Source organism: Elgaria multicarinata, chromosome 19, assembly GCF_023053635.1.
Source record: "Elgaria multicarinata webbii isolate HBS135686 ecotype San Diego chromosome 19, rElgMul1.1.pri, whole genome shotgun sequence".
In the NCBI taxonomy this organism is placed as follows: domain Eukaryota; kingdom Metazoa; phylum Chordata; class Lepidosauria; order Squamata; family Anguidae; genus Elgaria; species Elgaria multicarinata.
In genome coordinates, this window is record NC_086189.1 from 5,981,472 (window position 1) to 6,002,157 (window position 20,686).

Below are 20,686 nucleotides of genomic sequence, written 5' to 3' on the forward strand. Positions count from 1 at the left end.
ATGCGAAGTGACAGATCTGGAGCAAAAAACGAGGGTGCTGAGAACACAGGCAGGAGCTGACCAATGGCAGCGCTCGGCAGACCCGGCTTGATGCAACATAATTTGATGACCCGGGAAAGGAACATTTTGGCAGGGGCGGGGGGGGGAGAGGGAAACGGGGACGTTCCTTTGAAAAGTGGATTGCTTACCTTCGGGAGTGGCTCTTTGGGATGCTGGGCTCCCCTCTTCCTGTGACAGAGCGGCTGGGAGGTTGTTCCGAGGGAGGCGGGCGCTGGGCGGTGTCCGGGCCAAACACACCATGAGCCCCTTGGAGATGGTGAAGCTGCTGGAAACACTGAGAGAAGCCATTCTGGAGGAATTCCCACTGCTGCCACCACACCACCACCCTGAGCAGCTCCCAGCATCTGAGCCACACTGGAAATGTTCCAGGGAGGTTCCAGGAGGAGCATCTCTTGCTCTTCAAGGTTCTTACAGGCCAAAGAAGACTGGGCTGTCTCCGTGGCCCTTGACTGCGGACTAAGCCCAGGAAGAGCTTAGCTTGACCACCTCCCTGTGTGGCCAGGGGTGACCCACTTACCGAGGGGTTTAAGCAGACAGGCTCGTCCCTCCCCACCGTAACCAAAGTCTGGCACAGAGTTGAGAATGGGACCGAAGAGTCCTCCCTCTTTGGGGTGTCGACCATCCAGACCCACGCGTGCCCCTTCCCCTCCTGGAAGCAGGCTGCCACATCCGTCCGTGGGGGCTGGCTTGCAAGGCCTTTGGTGCAGACCCAAAGCAGAGGCCCACCTGGCCAGCGGTTCAAGGCGGCGCCCCGGCCTTTCTCATATCGAGCAGAGCAAGGCAAAAGGAACCGAGAGCCGCTGTCTCAGAAGGGTTGGGAGGAAGAAGTCAATAAAGCTCGCAGAATCGGGGGCCTGAATTGAGCAAATGGTCTTCCCCTTTGATACCACAAGTGCCCTGTGTGGGAATGCCCCCCTCCCCTTCCTGTGGCGCTCATGCAGCATGTGCTCTGTCCAAGGACCACTTCTCCATCTTTCAAGGGGCTTTGATGCTCCTGGGAGTGTGGATTGGGCCTCAGAAATATGGGGCAGGGGGCCCATGCCGGCAGTCTTGGCTCCTGTTCTTTCTTATTTATTTTTTTGGTGGTGGGGAACGCTGGGAGTTGTAGGACTTCCTCCTCCTGTCTAAACATGCATAGGATTGCGCCCTCAAAGTGAATTTTGGACCACTGGGAGTCTTGCTCAAGGGGGATTTGGTTGCGGTGTGGATAGTGCTGTCCTTCCAAATGGAGGCTGCGCGCTGGGAGGCTGCATTGGGCTGGAGGAATGAATGGGGTGTTCTACCCAGGCTGTTCGCCTCTGGGTGCTTCCCAGCCACACCCAACCCATCCTGCTCCCCAGTCTGGCAGTTGACCTTCCCCGCTGTCGGGAGTTTTGTGCTTCACCTGCATCCCTCCACGCCGGTGGGCGTTGACACGGATGCGGCGCGTTGAAGCTCAGCACACGTTCATTGTAAGCCTGTGTGCAGTGGGCACTGTTTTATCACCCCATGTTTTTCTCTCTTTTTTAACATCCATTTTTAATTATCGCTTAAAACACTTTCCCAGCTAGAATATTTTAAACACACACACAAAGGTATAGTGCTGTAAGACCACCATGCGATCGTGTTAATTCTCAAAATAAAATGCCGCCCCTGAAACACTGCTCGTTGTCAAAATGGCGGTGACCAGACACGTTTTAAAAAAAGAAATTAGCATTATTGCATTATTGTGTTGCAGCACCATAATACAAAAATTAGCACTATGGTTTTACATCCCCTCCTCTTTTTTTTTTAATGGAAGAGGTGTCTTCTTCTCTAACACCATAATACTAATACATTATTTTTGGTATTGTGGTGCTGTAGTGCTAAAACAGGATAATACAACAATGCTTCTTTTTTTTTTAACAATTGTTATAGCCCTCTGGTCATGTGACCAGAAAAGGGTGTGGGGGATTTTTATTTATAAATTAGCATTATCGTATTATATCCTTCTACCTTTTGGATTTTTTAAAATAATTCTAGCTGGAAAACATTTTAGCAATAATTAAAAGCTTCCTTTTATAGAACGGCGCCCGCCCCAAAGGTTATCATGAGCCCGCGCTGAGTTGGGATAGGTTTGCTTTTTCTGTTATACCGTTGCCCGTGTCAAAAACTTGCCCTTAAAAAAGAAAAAGACAGAAGAGTAGCGATAAAGGCACCTCCTCCTCCTCCCATGTTTTTATGAACAAAGCTTGACTTCCTGCACTATGCAAAATGGCGGAAAGCCCTGGAAATACAGAGTAGCCATGACGAGACGACGGTGGGCGTCTGGATGCCCCATTAAAAGCGCACGATGGAAACACGACGATTCCACGCTGCAGCCACAGTATGGGAGCATCTCAGCCATCTCTTGTTGTCTTCTGCACCTCTGCGTGTGAACGGGAAGAGTGGAGGCTTGATTGGTTCTCTGCGGCGGCTTCAGAAAACGGGTCTTGTCTCTCAGTGGTGCCTTTTGCTGGCTCCTGTTTCTCTGTAAGTCCACCTTTGTTCCCCGGCTGCCCGCTGCTGCCCCCTGCTGCCCAGCCAGCGGGACTACCGCTTGCGTTTGGCCGGCGGACCGCGGACAAACTGGTTTCCCCCCCAGGCTGGACAATTGTGGCTGACAGTTGTATGCCTTATCTCTGCTCAAAGGACGAGTACCTGCCTGCCTTGCCTCTCGCTGCTTGGTCCGTGGAGCACCGTCCGTGTCTCCCAAGGCCTGTTGGGATCTATTCCCCCCACCCACCCCCGAGCCGAAGCCCACCGGGCGTAAACACTCCAGTGCCCTCGCTTTTAAGGCGTCCGGCAGCTGTAAAGAACCATTAGTCAACCGCAGGCTTGTCGAAATCAAGATGAACCAGGGTGCGTTGTACAAAGACCCAACAAGGCAGACTGGCTCAGGGCCCGCTGAAACCGGCGTTACGTTCCTCCTGCCCCGAACGCTTGTGCAGAAGCCAGCAACGGGCTTTAAAGGGGAGACTTTCTCCCCCACGTGGGAGCGGTCGTGGGGTGAGACTCCGGCCCACTTCCCGGAGTCCTGCCTGGAAGACCGCTCTGCATGGGATCCAAACCAGCAGGTCTCCCGGCCCTCATCATGGCATCTCTTGGACCTGGTGGGATGGACCCCAGTAGGTTTTGGTGTGTTTGCAGGAAAGCGCAGGAATTCCATTTGAGTAAAGCACTCCAGCAGGCTGCGGCCAGCTTCCCAGTTAAATCCCATGGTGGGGAGAGGCTGCTGGGCGGAAAGCGCTTGGCCGGGCTGTTCCCCCGCCCTGAGAGACCCGTCATTTATCAGGGATGCTCAGCCCTTTCTGGAAGCTCCTTGTAATTAGCAGGATTAGGTCCTTAGGCAGATTAGGTCGGCCGTCTTGAAGTAAAACCATGATTGCTGGTTGTCTTCTTATTCATACGGTGTCACCAAGGGACTGTGGAGCAGCCCTACCCAACCTGGCACCCTCTAGATGTGTGGTGCCAGAACTCCCAGAATCCCCCAGCCAGCTGGCTGGGGGATTCTGGGAGTTGTGTCACAAGACGTTTGGAGGGTGCCAGGTTGCTGTACAGTAACCGAAGCAAAAAGAAATGCCTCTGCCAGAGGTACATAGATACCTGTTCTCTCTTATTTAATTTTTGTTTTTATAAAATTAAAATTAAATAAAAGGCAAGGTCCCAGCCCCTATGATCACAGCCTGAATTCCGTCAGAGGGCAGAGAGTGGAGCAGGAAGCGAACGTGTATCCGTTTGTGCTCAGGCGCTGTTTCAGATGCGGACAGGGAAGGGCTGCAGCTCAGCGGCGGAGCTCCTGCTTCGTATGCCAAAGCTCACCCTTCCACCCACCCCGGCATCGGACTGGGGGAAAAACCCGCCTAAAACCCTGGAGGAAAGGTTTCAGATTTCAGCTAAACTTTAGGAGAAACTTCCTGTCAATGGGAATTAGCTGACAGTGAAACGGACTGCTGGTCAGTTCTCTATCGATGTTGGCTTTTAAGCGCTCTGTCTTTTGCAGGGTTCCTACACAGAGCATCGGGGTTGGGATATGTGACCTCTAAGGGCCCTTTCTCTGATCGTTTCCCCACTCCACCCCCCACCCCCGCCAGTATGGCCAAATTCTGGCTGCCAGCCATTGGGACCCCAACCCTCCTGAGAGCTCCTGGAGGAGACGCTGCTTTTCTCCCTGGATCTTTGTGGCAGGAGCATATTTATTATTTCATTTTATTTGTTGCATTTCTATGCCGCCCAATAGCCGAAGCTGAAGCGATTCCAGCCCAGTGGCGGAGTGAACCAGCCCACCATTCTGCCCACACGTGCCCCAGAGCTTTGGCCGGACGGCTTACAACCGCAGCTTCAGGCCTCCCTCCCATCCCTCTCCACTGGCTTGCTGCCCCGGCCCAGCGAGAATTCGTCCCCCGCGGAACATTTCGGCCGTTACGAACAGGGCTTCCATGTCGCCTGTAGATTCGAACCCCCACTTGCTTTCTCTCTTGCCTCTGGTCCGACGGCTGGCGGATCGGAAGTGGTTCACGAGGGCGTTTCAGAATCAGGCTGCATTTCCCCCCTCTCTGGTTTGGGGATCTCTCGCCTTTGCCTCGCTGCACGAGGCAAGGGCGGCTGGGGGAGCGCTGAGAAACTCTGGTTCAGGCACTGGGGGTGGGTGGGGAGCTCCAACCAGGCCTTCTCTCTTCCTCTCCCCAAGCCAAGAGTAATGCAACAACAGCATTACTCTCGGCTTAATCATCTCGCAGGCTGTCCTTCCGTGCCGCTTTATCCTGGCCTCAGCTGGTGAGGCCAGGCCTGTAAACCGAGAACCGCCGGCCCCATTGGTCGGCTTAGCAAATATTGGCCATCCAATGGCAAGGCGCCCCCCCCCCCGATAAATCACTGACCCACCCTTTTCCAAGGGTCCCGCTGCCGTGTGGAATGCTTTGGGAGGGGCCGTGTTTTGGCTTAGCCAGAGGAAGGCCGGGAGGGAGGCGTCTTTGGCCGGCGCATGATGCGAACCGGGCCCTCCGCCTCTGCGCCGCTGCGAGGGCCGTCGGCCTCTTGGCAGCTGGGGACCTCGGGCTCCCCCAGCTGATTCCTCTCCGCCCCCTCGGCTCCGCGGCGCAAGGGTCAGGTCCGCCGTTTCGTTGACATGCCTCGCCAGCCGGCCCGGCCCAGCGTCGGGTTGCTCTCTTGAAGGCGGCTGAGCCAGAGGCCAGCTTTATGGAAGGTAACTGGGGTGGAGGTGGGGAGGTGGTTTTGCATGCACCAAGTGCCTTTTCGCTGTGGGTGTGAGTGGGTGGCCGGCTGGCCCATACTGGAGGTGTGCTTGATCCAGAAGCATTTGCTTTCGTGGGCTGCATCTGAGCTGCCATGCAAGACCCCAGAAACAAGGGTGTGGGGGGCCTGGGCATATTGAGACGTGTCCTTCCTTCCTTCCTTCCTTCCTTCCTTCCTTCTTTTCGCACCGAGGCAGCCCCAAGGCTGTGTGTTCGGGGCCTGGATGACTTGGACCACAAGTGAGTGAACAGGCTGCTGGACTCGATGGACCCTTGCTCTGACCCAGCGTGGTTCTTCTCATGTTGGCCTGATGAGTGAGAAGGGCAGGAGGTTTTTTTTAAAAAAGAAATGTCTTGGGAATAACAGGGTGTCGCAGGTGTCCTTCAGGGGTGTTCTCCACTCCGGCTGAAAGAGAGGCAAAGGATCTTTCCCCTTCAGAAGCGCCTGGATGCATGTGCGTGCGTCCGCTGAGGATGAATGGACTCGGGGAGCAGCCAGCCCAGCACTGTCTGTCTGTCAGGGTGATGCTTCTCCGAGCACCGCTGCATCCAGCCCGCTGGTGCCCGGAATGCAGCCTGGCTAGAGAGGGTTGCGCTCTGCCTTGCTGGGCTCCGGCACGCCTCCTCCTCCTCCTCCTCCTCCTCCTCCACGGAGTCCCCGCAAGTTGTGACCTTAGGGCTTGAACTTTTGGGTCACGTGACCAGCCTGTAAACTGACCTGCGAGGGAGGACGGCTGTTGTGTCCGAAGCGGAGCGGCGAGGGACCGACCCACCGGCCACGGGCCAGCTGGGCAGGCGAAGGCCCCGGCTCCCGGCCCTCTTCATGGCTGCTCCCGAGCCCTCCAGCGAACGTGGCGGAGCATGAAATGGAGACATGGGAAGGTAAAGGCCTGGAAGGGGGAAAGCGGCCGGGCTCGGAGGAGCACACGGGGCAGGGTGGTGGTGGGGGGGAGGATGGGCCCGGGTCTCCAGGCTGCCTTCCCCTGGCTTTGAAACCGGTCAGAAGTCCCCCACCCCTCCTCTGCGTTTGCGTTTTCCAGCGGCTGCAAAGGCTTCAGAGCGTCTTTAGCAAGTGTGCCTGGCTTGCTTGCCTTTCGTTTTTGTTCCCTGTGAATTGTTTGGGAAAGCTTTATTTTCGTCCTCTCCCAAACAGTTTGGGAAAGCTTTATTTTCGTCCTCCCTCACCCCCCCACCCCCCACCCCGGTGCCAGGTTTATAGGTTTGCACGGACAGCGATCGATCGCGTCCTCAGAGAGGAGCTTGCGGATAGTTTAACAGCGTGAGCTTGCAAAAACAACGAAACCCCTCCCCAATTGTCCTCTGCTGGTAGGTTTCCCTCCTTGCTTAAGGACCCTGAATTGGAGGAGGTGAAAGAGGAGGAGGAGGAGGAGGAGGAGGCGGCAGCAGCAGTATTAATTGCTTTTGTTTGTGCCTGGGCCTGGTGGGGGCTTCTGGCTGCTGCCTTGCGGCTTCTCCAACCCCCCCCCCCCGGCCCTGTTTTGCTTTCTTCTTTCACACATAGGCCTGCACAAGAGCCCCTGGGAACAGCACTTTCTCCTCTAGTGAACTGTTTTCAGGTGGTTGTGGGGTGTGCGGGTTTAAATGGGTCCAAATAAGCGTTACCAGGTTCTCCCTAAAGTCCAGAAAGAAACCAAAGGGCAAAGCTGAAACCGCAACTGGGCCTTAGGGCACTGAGGATTCCGCAAGAAGGGAAACGGGCCGTGTGTGTACGAGGGGCATCATCCATTCAGGGCCGTCTCAGAGGCCCGCTGATGGATGTGGCTTGCTCTAGGGACAGCCTCCTGTCTCAGGTGAGGCCAACTTTGCACGGGGAGGCAGTTTTGGAAGTCTTTATGGATGAGAATTCGGAGGATATCGGGGCTCTCGCCCTTCCTCCGGTGTTTCTCCGGTTGCGGGGACGGGGATGGCTTTCCCACACAGCGTTGACTCCTTGGACTCCTCGTTTGCCCGTGAGCTCCGGGAAGAGGATTTCGGAGACTTGTGTGCCGGGAGAGATAACTCCCGAGCGCCGCACGTGCGTTTCGCCACACGGCTGTCCGGTTTGTGCAAGTGGTTTAAAGGCCTCTGACTTGAAAACAGCCACGCCAGGGCCGCCACGCCCACGGGCGGAGTGAAATAGGAGAGCTGCAAGGAATCCCTCCCCGCCGTGGGCCGCCGGTCCGGGGAGAATCCGGCATGCCTGCTGAGTCCCAAAGGGGTGGGTTGAGGGGATGTCCCTCTAAAACAAGGCAAAGGACTTCTCTCCCGGCCTGGGATTTCTGGACGCCTCCTGCGATTTGCAGCCAGGAGTACAAAGATTAGCAGCAGCGAGTTTTGCAAAGAGGGAGAGACCTTTTTTGGGGGGCTGGCTCGGGCGTTCATCTTCCCAGCTGGGCCTGAGAAGCCTGTTTTGGTTCACAGGGGGTTAATGCTGTGGACTGGCCCAGGAGCAGGCAGCAATCTGGCTTTTCAGCCTTGTCACTCACCAAGCAGGAAGCCGGGATTTCTTAAGCTCTTTCGCCCCCCCCCCTTCCCTCCTCCTCCAGGATGGGGGTTGGGAAAGAGATCGTTGTGGGGCTGCCGGCCATTGTGAGGTGGCCCTGGATGGAGAAAGAGCCCTGGGCAGGAAGCGTTTCTTTCCCAGATTAAATTCCAGCAGATCTACGAAGGGAGAGAGGGATCCCACCCCACCCCCCCACCCCAAACACCAGCCGTCTCCTGGAGGGTCTTTCTCAAGAGAGGCAGATGGGAAAGCTTGCAGAAGAGGTTGTGGGCTGGGGAAGCGTTTAGGAAAAGTGTGCTCGTCTTCCAGAGGGAACCTGGGACTGGTGTTCGGAGTGCCTGCTTTCAAACAGTGGTTTTTTCGGCTGCCTGTTAGCCCCTCAAAACGATGGAAGTTTGAGAGGGAGGCACGGTATGGAAGAAGAGGCTGTGTGTGTGTGTGTGTTGCGTGGTGGTGGGGGAACCCAAAGCCGTCACGTGTGGAAGCTGGCTTACGTTTACGTAAGTCTTGACACACAACAGCAGACGGCCATCTTTCCAATATGGGTACTGCTCAGAGGGGCAGCATGAGTGGCACTTGTGTTCCCCCCCCCCCATAACAGCCTTCCCCAGATGGCCCTCCGGATCTGTGTGGACTACAACTCCCAGCACCCCCAGCCAGATGGCTGGGGGTGCTGGGAGTTGTAGTCCACACAGATCCAGAGGGCCACCGGGTTGGGGAAGGCTATTCTGTGGTATCTGCTACATTCCCCGGGTTGAATTCACTTGTGCCCCACCTGGATGGCTAGTTCTGTTTGGATGGCCAGTTGCCGGCTTCCCAGGAGAATAGCTCTCAAAGTTGGGCCCTTTGGGGGCTTGGGGGGCATGCATTCTTTGAAAGCATGCCCCCCACCCACCCCAAACCACAGGATGAAGGGAGAGAAGTTACAAAAGCAGCTGGGCTTGGGAACGTGTGTGTGTGTGCGTGTGCTGAATATTGAGTCAAATATTCGTTTTTGTGTGTGCATCCTGTTCTGAAATCCTCTTTTGGATGAAGGCATGGTCTATTTAATAAATACATAAATAAGCAAGCAACAAGCTTTTTTTGGGCTTGCTCTTGCCATATTTACGAGAGAGAGAGAGAGAGAGAGAGAGAGAGAGAGAGAGAGAGAGAGAGAGAGAATGCTTCATAACTACATCAAACGTTACCCTAATATGCTAACTTTTAAGAATGTGAAATGCATTAACAAAAGTCCAGGTTCGCCGAGTAAATATTGCATGCATTTGAATGTTTCTCTTGTCTGCCTCTTCTTCCTCCTTCTCCAGCTTTAAAAAAGCACACACAGCCCAACCCCCGTGGCTTCAAAATGTCCGGAAATTCTACATCAGCAGAGTTAGTAGGTGGGACCAGGCTAAAGGCTTTTTCTCAGGGGCCTCCCAAGTGTTTCTCCCTCTCCCAAAATACTAGAACCTAGCGGGGGTCCTCCCATGAAGCTGATTGGTGGGAGACTCAGGACAGATCAAAGGAAGGACTTCTTCACACAGCGCAGAGTTAAATTATGGAATTCACAACCACAAGTTGTAGCGATGGCCACCAAAATGGTTGGCTTTAAAAGGGGGTTGGATAAATTCCTGGGGGCAGAGGCTATCCATGGCTACTAGCCCTGATGGTTGTGTGATACCTCCAGTATTTGAAGCAGTAAGCCTGTGTGCACCAGTTGGTGGGGAACATGGGTGGGAGGGTGCTGTTGCATCACGTTCTGCTTGTTCATCCCTGGCCGACAGCTGATCAGCCACTGTGTGAACAGAGTGCTGGGCTAGATGGACCCTCGGTCTGATCCAGCATCAGGGTTCTTCTTACGTTGCTTTCCTGTCCGGTTTCTTTGCTCTTAGTCTGTCCTCCAACGGTTGTACCTTTCCTTCCTTCCCACTCGGTGTCATCCAACAGGCCACCGCCTTCTCAGTCCATTCCTTGGCTGGGCTCTGCTCACCTCCTGAAATTCTGGCCTCTAAGAAATCGGGGCGTCTCCGGTGCCGAAGCAGCCCTCTTCATGGAGGCCCTAAAACCAGCGTGGGGGAGGGGAGCGTCGCTTCATTTATTGGGACCCAGCCCCCACTTCTCCTGATGAGCGCCGGAGTTCCTGTCCACTTGGACTTTCTGAAGCCGCTGCTCTGCAGGGCTGACAGCTGATTGCGGGATGTAAATCGCAAAAGAGCCAGGCCTTTCAGAGCGCTGCGAGAACACATCCGAAGGCCCTGCTCTTCTGCTGCTGTAGAAGCCCTCGCGTGAGGCCTGCCAGGATAGCCACAATAGGGACATGGGGAACGAACGAGACAGAGCTCAAACGTGGAATCCCCCCCGGGCTGCGGAGCTGGAATTGCTGCTGCGGCGTCTCTTTCTGTGTGCCCGGGGTAGGGAACGGAAGGTCAGGTTTCTGACCTCCTTGCTCAGAGGTGGGAACGCGTTGGATGTTCCTGAGCGTGTGGGCCGTGGTCTGCTAGCACAGCTGGGACCGTTTGAACTGCCCCAGAGTCCAGCGCGTAACCCAGCTCTGGCCTAGGAGCAAACTATAAGAGCAGTACAGCCGGCAGCGGATAGAACTTCTCAGTCGCTCCCCAGCACCATGCGATGGATGGGAAGGAAAGGCGGCCTGCGCCCCCTTCGGTCGTGAGAGGCCCGTGTGCAGTTGGTTGCGCTCTTCGCCGCCACGTGGCTTTGTCCATTCCGTGGCCTGGCCCCGCCTGCTCAGGTGGGAGCCGTTCCGGCTTGACCTGGCCGGCGTTGCCACCGCTTCCTGAAAATGCGATGCTGCCGTCCACCGGCCTCCTTCTGGCACAACTTTGTCGGATCCACCTGCATGGTTTAGGAGCACAGCTCCCTGACCTGTGAAAAGCGCCCGTGCCGCCCTCTGCTGTGGAGCTGTGGAGTGGGGAGGCTGGTGGGTGGTGCCGGGTGTTTCCGCCTGCCCGCTTCCTCTCTGATAAAATCCCCCGTCCTGACTGATCTCATCCGAGCCGAGAGCGTTGAGAAGAGGCGTGATTGGGGACGTGTGCGCTGGCGGCCAGTCCGGGCTTAGAGGGCGAGCCGCTGTGGTCGGATGTGCCGAGCGCATCTCTAACACTGTACATCTGGGCTTAAGCGCACGGTGGTGCGTATAACTTTTTTCCTTACCTTGCATGAGAAGTGCGGACGATGCGATTTGGGTCTGTCAACTGTTGATGCATTATCATGCCGTTCTTCTTTAAAACGTGAAGGAAACTATGCAAGGGAGAGTCTAGGCCCCGAGCCTGCACGCGTGTCAGAGAGTTGAATGCCCGTCGGGCTACTTTCAGGAGCCCCTTTGAATTGCATTGCAGCCTCCCCCATTCTGGGGCTCACCTGCTGTGTCAGCTACAACTCTGGGGATGATAGGAATTGTAGTCCAAAGGCACCAGGTTAGGGATAGTTGGTATACACTTGCCCAACTATTAAGACCTGCCGAGGGGGGGTCTCTTCTGCGTCCCCCCCTTGGGAGCTGTCCGTTATGTGGAGACACTTCTCAGCTGTGGCACCCTAGTTACGGAATGATGCCATATTGGCTTCATTTCAGCGCCAAGTTAAGGGTTAACTATTCACCCAGGCCACTGGGGTCTCATTAACCATCACTTGCCTCTGATTTACTATTGCTGGTTTTATATACTGGACTTTGGTTTATTATTGCTTTATTTTATTTTTTGTTCGGTTGCTTTTATTGATGACCTCCCGCCGTGAGATCCATTGATATGGGGTGGGCTAGAAATAGTTCAATTTGCAAATAAATGGAAAATATACTGTGCATGGCCTAGCCATCACAACCACTAAAACCACGGTTCTCTTTCATATGTAATGTAAGAATCTTCTGGGCTTGAGCGGCAGCTGGGAAGTTTGCCCGTCTTTTGCCATAGCAGCCATTTCCTAATCGAGGGCCCAGCCGCCGCCGTTTGCAGCCATTTTGGGGGAGAACGAAGCCAACGCGCTTGTCCCATCACCGCTGAACGGGACAGGAAAACTTCCCCCATTCCCCAAGCTTCTCTCTGGCCGGACTTGCTCGGCTCCAAAGCAGGGCCGCTTCCAAACCGGCACGTCGGAGAAGAGCGCAACGCAGCTGCCAACTAATGCCAAAGTTGTCGCCTTTTTAAGCCCACGCTGGAGCTGATGCAAACCTCAAGCTTCAGTCCCGCGGCAACGAACGGAGAGGTCACGGCTACCTCTGCCATGGCCATTTTGCAAAGCGATCACGTTGAAAACCTCGGAAGTCAGGAGCTGCCGCCCTCTCCGGCCGCTGCGGTTTGTCCGGGGGACCATCAGGGCTACGACGGCGTTTGGGGCCACTGCTGTGCTTTTCCGGGCTGGCAGTCGGCTTTTCAGGCCTCAGCCTGGTGGGTCCATGGGGGTGGCCTATATGGAGACTTTTGCAAGTTGGACTTGGCCCAGTCTGAAAATATAACCCCGTTAACAGCAAGCAAGCCTGGTACTGGTGCCATTCCTTCCTGTTCTCTGCCAGTCTATTTTTTATTATTTATTTATTTATTGCATTTATTAAGTTTCTACACTGCCCAGTGGCTGGAACTCTTTGATTTTCACTCCAGCAGCACTGAGGGTTGGTTCGAGTTCACCTGTGCTTTGGAAGCGATTTCTTCGTCAAGGCCTTTGGTGCGTTAGGTTCGTTTTCCTTTTCCCCACGTCCTTCAACTGGCCTAAAAGCCACCCTGACCAGCCCATACTGGGACTGGGGCACCTCCTCTGCTCTCTGCCTTGCCTCCACCCTCACCAACGCTGCCTTGGCATCTCTCCCGTTGTGGGCTTCAGTGCAGCAAACCCCTTTCTTTGCGCCCCGAATGATGGGGAATAGCTCCTGAGTCACCCCTGCTTGGCCAGGGGGGGATTTATGGCTGGCTGGCTGGGGTGGGGTGGAGTGGGGTGGGAAGGAAAAGGCCAGTAGATTGCAGAGGAGTCAAATCCCACCCGGACAGGACTGCTAATCCCCCACTTTTCTGTGGTCATCCGATAACTAAAGACCGAGATTATGCAACTCGTGATTGCAAAGTCTGTTTGGTAGCTGCTCTTAAAGTTGAGATACTTGGGGCAGACGGGGGGGTGGGATCTTGGGAGAATAGAAGGGGGCCATCCTGTAGGTGAGGGCTCCCTTTATCCCCTGTATTTTATGCCAGACTTCCCCAACCTCAGGCCCTCCAGTTGTGTTGGATTGCAAATCCCTGTTCGGAAAACCCGCACAACTGAATGGCCTTTTCCGACTTGTTGCCTTCTGGATGTGTCGGAACTGCAACTCCCAGCATGCAGTTCAAACACATCTGCAGGATGTCCAGGCTGATGGATGCCATTGAAGCGAGGATGCTGGTTCAAAACGCCCATCTTTTGCGGACTACATCTCCTCCAAAGCTCTTGGTAGGAGGTTCCCCCTATCTCCGCCTCCTCTCTTTTCCCACTCATTTTGTTTCGGAGTCGTCCACAGCAGGCGATGGACGCCAGAGCACCCACCGGATGCTTTGGACTGCTGACCCGGTACGCCGTCCCTTGGCTCTCTTCGTCCCCATCTGGCCATTGAAAACAGGCCGGTTCCACCATGCCACGCTGTCCTACATGCAATGCTGTTTGTTTCCTGGTGATTAAAACGCTCTTTGGGGATTCGGTTTGGCTTGGCCCTGTCCCTCTGCAGGCAGCCGGCCATTTCAGGGGCTCCCTCAGGGCGGCTGTTTCTCCCACTGGGCTGGGAATAATTCTGTGGACTCAGCAATGCTCCCTGGAGAAAGCAAGTGAGAGCGTGGAACTGGGGCGTTGCAGAAGAGGCTGTCCTGTGCTAGTCTTTTCCCTGACTGGGGAGGAGGGCCGCTGCCTGCCACGGAGCGAGGCTGTGGGTGCCGCTGGACTCTGGCTGTGAGCCGCCCCCCTCCAACTCCCCGCGCGAAGCGAGGTTTCAGACTCTCGGCGCGCAACGTCGCTTCCTTTGGCCTTCCATCGCGGTTCGGCACGCCTTTGGGTCTGACGTCTCTGTCTCCGGCAATTACCACACGGCCCCCTCCCCAGAGCCCTCAGCCTGATTCTGTCTCAGCGGTCACGGCGAAGCTGGGAGACGCCGTACGGAAAGGTGACAGCTCTGCTCTCCGGCAGGGCCCTGCTCGCGTTCCATCCAGGAGCTGCCTCGTTAAGTTCGGGGAGACGGGCTCGGAGGAGACGGATGCCGTTTTGCCCTCGCCTGATTGCCGTTTTGCAAGAATCCGCCTTCAGTCTCCTCCCTGCCTTCCCTCCCCTGTATTTTTGTCAACCGCTCAGCAAAGGTTTTGCTGACACTTCTAACGGGAAGAGAAAGAGGCAGCCAGCAGGAGCGAGGACGCTTGCAGGCATGAAAGCACTTCTGTATTTATGTCAGTTTGCCCTGGAAGCATATTTGGGCTAAAATTTCTTTGCTTTGTTACCTTGGGGGAGGTTTTTTCCCCCTCTCCCTCTCCCTTTACTGCTAGTTATCCCCCCTCCTGTTCTTCCTCCACAGGCCTCAACTCATTCCCCGGTTCTTATACTTGTGCACAAAGCCCTAAACAACTTGGGACCAGGATACCTGAGAGAACGCCTTCTCCCCTACCAACCTGCCCGGGCACTGAGGTCATCCGAGGGCCTGCTCCTGGTGGTTCCACATCGACCCATCCTCCGATGGGAGTCCACCAGGGGAAGAGCCTTCAGCGTGGTGGCCCCCCTCCTCTGGAATTCCCTGCCTCTGGAGGTCAGGCAGGCGCCAACTTTGTATTCCTTTCGGCGCCTCCTGAAAGCATCGTTATTCCAAGAAGCCTTTCCTTAATGACCAGCCACGGTTTACTGTACATTTTGCATCTTTTAAAATCTATTTTAAAGTGTTTTATTCTGTTTTTATTTTATCTTGTACACCGCTCCGAAATTTTGAATGGGGAAAGGAAAGGAAAGGAACCTCTCGTGCAAGCACTTGAGTCATTGCTGACTCCTAGAGGGGCGCCTGCTTTCGCTGACGTTTTCTTGGCAGTCTTTGTAGCAGGGTGGTTTGCCATTGCCTTCCCCAGTCGCAGTTACCTTTCCCCCAGCTAGCTGGGTACTCATTTTACCGACCTCGGGAGGATGGAAGGCTGAGTTGACCTGAGCCGGCTGCCTGAGAACCAGCTTCCGCTGGGATCGAACTCAGGCCGTGGGGAGAGTTTCGGCTGCAGTAACTGCCACTTACCACTCTGTGCCTCATGAGGCTTTTGAATGGAGAGCAGTATATAAATATTGTAAATTAATTAATTAATAAATAAATAACAAATAAACCCTTGGGAAAACCTCACCGTGTCCTGCTTTGTTGGTCCCTGGCCGATGGCTGGTTGGCCACTGTGTGAACAGAGTGCTGGACTAGATGGATCCTTAGTCTGATCCAGCATCAGGGCTCTTCTGATGTTCTTACGTTCTTACCCTTTGGCCTTCCCGGTGCCATTCCCTGCCGCCCATCAGCTGAGCGCATCCTGGCTGGACATCAGGAAAAACTTCCTGACTGTTAGAGCAGTACGACAATGGAACCAGTGACCTAGGGAGGTGGTGGGCTCTCCCACACTAGAGGCCTTCAAGAGGCAGCTGGACAACCATCTGTCAGGGATGCTTTAGGGTGGATTCCTGCATTGAGCAGGGGGTTGGACTCAATGGCTTCATAGGCCCATTCCAACTTTACTATTCTGTGATTCTTATCTGCGTAGAACTGCCCCACTGGCCTCCAACTGGGCCAGAGTCCAGGGCTGGTTGCCTGGCAAGGGCAAAGGATCCTTCCCCCAGCCGTGCCTCCCTCCCTCCCTCCCGGCTTACCTGTGGCTGTTTCCCCTTCCTCCTGCAGATGACCGGGTGGACCAGCGCACCTGCCTGATCTGTGGCGACCGAGCGACGGGCCTGCACTACGGCATCATTTCGTGCGAGGGCTGCAAGGGCTTCTTCAAGCGGAGCATCTGCAACAAGCGGGTCTACCGATGCAGCCGCGACAAGAACTGCGTCATGTCCCGCAAGCAGCGCAACAGGTGTCAGTACTGCCGGCTGCTCAAGTGCCTCCAGATGGGGATGAACCGGAAAGGTACCCTCGCAGGGCCCAGCGCTGGCGGGGCGGAGGGCGGGAGAGGGCTCAGGATCAATTCCCAGTACGACGGGCCCAGTTTGATTCCAGTTTCCGGCTTCCTAATTCCACCTTCTCCCACCTCGGGCCCTCCAGGTGTGCTGGACTTCAACTCCCAGCATGCCCCAGCCAGCTGGCTGGGGCATGCTGGGAGTTGAAGTCCAGCATACCTGGAGGGCCCGAGGTGGGAGAAGGGTGTTGTATTCATAGATTTCCCTGAACAAGCAAGCTTACTAATCGCTCACTATCATCAACCGAGCTGTTGCAGGGAGACGTTGTAAAACAAAGCGTTTAGTTCGGGGCTGTTTCTGCCACCTGTGTAAGGACAAATCACGTGAGGTCCTGGTTCCTCTCTATTGGCCCTGGTTAGGCCTCATCTAGAGTATTGCATCCAGTTCTGGGCTGCAAAAAAAGCAAATGGTATTTTGGGCTGCATTAATAGAGGTATAGCTTCCAAATCACGTGAGGTACTGGTTCCCCTCTATTCGGCCCTGGTTAGGCCTCATCTAGAGTATTGCATTCAGTTCTGGGCTCCACAATTCAAGAAGGACGCAGACAAGCTGGAGCGTGTTCAGAGGAGGGCAACCAGGATGATCAGGGGTCTGGTAACAAAGCCCTATGAAGAGAGACTGAAAGAGCTGGGCATGTTTAGCCTGGAGAAGAGAAGATTGAGGGGGAGACATGAGAGCACTCTTCAAATACTTCAAAGGTTGTCACTCAGAGGAGGGCCAGGATCTCTTCTCGATCCTCCCAGAGTGCAGGACACGGAATAATGGGCTCAAGTTAAAGGAAGCCAGATTCCAGCTGGACATCAGGAAAAACTTCCTGACTGTTAGAGCAGTGCGACAATGGAATCAGTTACCTAGGGAGGTTGTGGGCTCTCCCACCCTAGAGGCCTTCAAGAGGCAGCTGGACAACCATCTGTCAGGGATGCTTTAGGGTGGATTCCTGCATTGAGCGTGGGGTTGGACTCGATGGCCTTGTAGGCCCCTTCCAACTCTACTAGTCTATGATTCTATGATTCTATGACACCAAGCAAGATCACTTACTTGAAGACTAAGTACTAAGAGACTAGCTAGACCTAAGGTTTATCCCTGGATCGTCCAGGGGTCAAACCTGTTCATCTAGGTGACACATAGGGGATCCAGTGCTCAGGCAGCGGGGAACCCTGCATGATCCCAGGATAAACCTTAGGTCTAGCTGTGGCCTATGAGCACAGACTTTAATACATTTGTATTACGTTCAGCTATCGTTTCAAACCAGCTCATGTTTTCAGGGACACCTAATGCAACTGAAACACTAGTAAGTTCGTTTATTTTATCTCCCTGGCTCCTAGAAATTTTAACTTCTGATCTCTCCACCAGAGGCCACTCTGGTCAGAGGCACCTCAGTAGCCATGTTGGAGACCTTTTGGAAAATGAACTTTCGGGGAAGGTGTCTATGGAAGAAGGAGCACAAAGGAAGAGATTTGGTTGATTTGTTTCCAGTTAGTCTCTCCCCCTACACACACACACACATACACACACACACACACACACACACACCCTTTCCTTCCCTTCCCTCGAAGCAGCTGCACATCGCACTGACGCGGAGGTGTTTGTGAACATTCCGTGCCTCGCAGGAGGTCGGCAATGGTTGTGGACCTCAGAGGCAGCCTGGCATAAGGCGTTTCGCCTTACTGGAAGCCCGTAGAGCTGGGTGTCAGTCGGATCCCCATAGAGAGGGCCGGTTTCTGCCCTCTCTCCTATGATGCCTGTCTGTGAGAATCCAAGACCGCCGTTTGAACGGTTATGTCATGTGGTGCAAGGAAAGAGGCTTGTTTGGAACCAGTGGCACACAGTTGAAAGGGTGCTGGGACACCAGGTAGCAACGCCTACTCCTTTCCCTGCAATACCATGGTGTCATTTGCTCTGTGTGGGTACAAGAAAGAACCAGTGGGCATTGCACATCGCTTGAGGCAGTATCCCCACGCCACCCACTGAACGTTCAGCTTGTCTGAGGTGCAGACAAGCACCCAGTGGCTCAACGGAGCCATCTTAACTCCCCCAGCCAACTTGGAACACTTACCTTAATTTCCACTCCAGGGGACTTCAGGCTTTGCTCTGAGTGCTTGTCCTCACTAGCCCTCAACAGCAACAACAGCCTTTCGGTGGCGGCTCCGCGCAGTGGAACTCCCTCATCAAGGCCCACCTCCAAAGCCATCTCAGGCTTTCTAGAAGGGAGGCCAAATTGGTTTCGTTTCAGTTGGATTTGCGTTTGGGGGGTGGGGGCGTGAAAGGGGTGTTAATTGAAAGCCTGGCTCACATTTCTGACAGCTCTTTTGAAAGGTGTAGTGGTGGCCACCCATTTGGATTACTTTAAAAGGGGGTTAGACGAATTTCTGGAGGAGGAGAAGGCTATCAGTGGCTACTAGTCCTGATAGCTATGTGCTACCTCCACAAACATAAGAACTTAAGAACATAAGAAGAGCCCTGCTGGATCAGACCAGGGGTCCATCTAGTCCGGCACTCTGTTCACACAATGGCCCACCAGCCGTTGGCCAGGGACCAACAAAGCAGGACATGGTGCAACAGCACCCTCCCACCCATGTTCCCCAGCAACAGGTGCACACAGGCTTATTGCCTCGAATACTGGAGAAGATAGCACACAACCATCAGGGCTAGTAGCCCCTGATAGCCTCCTCCTCTTCCTCCTCCTCCAACCCCCTTTTAAAGCCATCACTATCATCTCGTGGTAGTGAGTTCCATAGTTTAACTCTGCGCTGTGTGAAGAAGTCCGTCCTTTTATTTGTCCTGAATCTTCCACCAGTCAGCTTCATGGGGTGATCAGAGACAGTATATCTTTGTGAACCAGTTGCTGGGGAAGATGGGTGAGAGGGTGCTATTGTCCCTGTGTCCTGCTTGTGGGTCCCTAGCCAACAGCTGGCTGGCCATTGTGTGAACAGAGCGCTGGACTAGATGGGCCCTTGGTCTGATGCAGCCTCAGGGCCCTTCTTCCGGTCTCACTTCTATTGCCGATCCGTGCTTTGTGTGTGATGTGAGTTGGGTTCCTCGGTTAGCCGCCCTGAGAGCTCTTTTTGAGCCTTGTTTGGTGGGACGGAAGCTTGGAAGCAAATGCATCGCTCCTTGTGGGAGGAGGAGGAGAGTTAGTGACATGATTCCAGTTGGCCCGAGCATTTGGGGTCGTGGGTGAGGCGGAGGGGGATGCAGTCTTCGCTCCTTCGGGGTTCGGCAGCCCAGGCCCCTTTTGCAGCTCAGCGCCGCCGTTGTGAGGAGGGCTTCGTGGCCCTCTTAGGTTGGAAGGACCGGCTGTTCCGCGGAGGAAGGAAGGCGGGAAGGAAGGAGGAGGAGGAGGGATTTGTGTGTGCATGGAAGAGGCATAGACAGAGTGAGCGCGACCCCTTCCGGGCACGGGCGAGAAACGCAGGCTGGATTCCCAAAGGAAGAAGTCGTGCCTCGTGCCTCCGTTTCATCCCCGCATCTCATTCATCACAATTCTGTATCGCCGGACAGCCAAAGCTCACTAGGCAGTTCACCAAGATTAAAGCTTTAAAAATGCAATAAAAGGTATGAAATATTTCTAAAAAGCATTTAAATGCTTTTTTTAACCATCAGCAATAAGAAATCCCAGGAGCCGTTCAGTAGCCTTGTCAAATGCCTGGGAGTAGTCTTAACCTGGCGCTGGAAAAAATGACGATGTTGGCACCAGGCGGACCTCACTGGGGAGAGCGTTCTGTAACACGGGGGGCGGGGACACCACCGAAAAGACCATTTCCCTTTTGGCCATTCCCCAAACTTCCCTGTTTCACCTTCGCCTGACAAAAACATTTAGAGACTTTATTTGCTTCCCAAACGGAATTCCTGCAGTTCACGAAAGACTCACAAGCTCCTTGTGGTGGAATCCAGCACATCCGTTTGGTTCAGGGTGTGTGTGTGTGTGTGTGTGAATGAATGAGATGCCCTTTATCAGCGTGGGCATGTCAGGGCAGGGGGAATGTGATGCTGGTGACAGGCAGACAACCCATGCGTGGCTCTCGCAGCTAATCTTACTAAGAAAAGAGGTTTGGAAGGGGGTCTAGGTTTGGCTGTCCCAGAATGTGCTAGCTCCTATCATAGAATCATAGAATAGCAGAGTTGGAAGGGGCCTACAAGGCCATCGAGTCCAACCCCCTGCTCAGTGCAGGAATCCACCCTAAAGCATCCCTGACAGATGGCTGTCCAGCTGCCTCTTGAAGGCCTCCAGTGTGGGAGAGCCCACAACTTCACTAGGCAACTGATTCCATTGTCGTACTGCTCTAACAGTCAGGAAGTTTTTCCTGATGTCCAGCTGGAATCTGGGAATGATGGGTATTGCAGTCCCAACACCACTAGAGATTGGGGGAGGGGGGCATATTCATAGGCTCTTCCCAGAGGGGCTGACCTGCCAGCCAACCTTGTTACCTTCTTATGGCCACCGGCTGAAGATCTTTTCTTAATTTACCCAGAGCATATAAATTGGGCCGATGTTTTACCTTAATTGTGTTTTGGGAGGTGGGGAGTGAAGTGGTTTTGACGTCTGCCAGCGTTCTGTTGTGGTCTTGTCCTAATTCAATCTGTTTCTGGATTTTAATGTCGAGCTGCTCCGGAGACCCTTCTGGGGCTGAAGAGTGGGGTGTAAATACCCGTAAATAAATACAAATGAATCACTGCCTTCTTTCCCAAGCCTGGGGACTCCAGCTGCCTCCTGGGACAGCTGACAGCCAGCAGCAGCTCTTAAGTCTAG

At 54.4% G+C, this 20,686-nt stretch overlaps 1 protein-coding gene across 2 annotated transcripts in view; it reads left to right on the forward strand.

Annotated features, from left to right (window-relative positions):
• The window catches only part of NR6A1 (nuclear receptor subfamily 6 group A member 1), a 111,470-nt gene that overhangs the window by 76,303 nt on the left and 14,481 nt on the right, over positions 1-20,686 (forward strand). For both annotated transcript variants that reach the window (XM_063144488.1, XM_063144489.1), the window contains exon 4: positions 15,656-15,886. In XM_063144488.1, the coding sequence (XP_063000558.1) occupies positions 15,656-15,886 (231 nt within the window). The remainder of the gene's footprint in view (positions 1-15,655; positions 15,887-20,686) is intronic.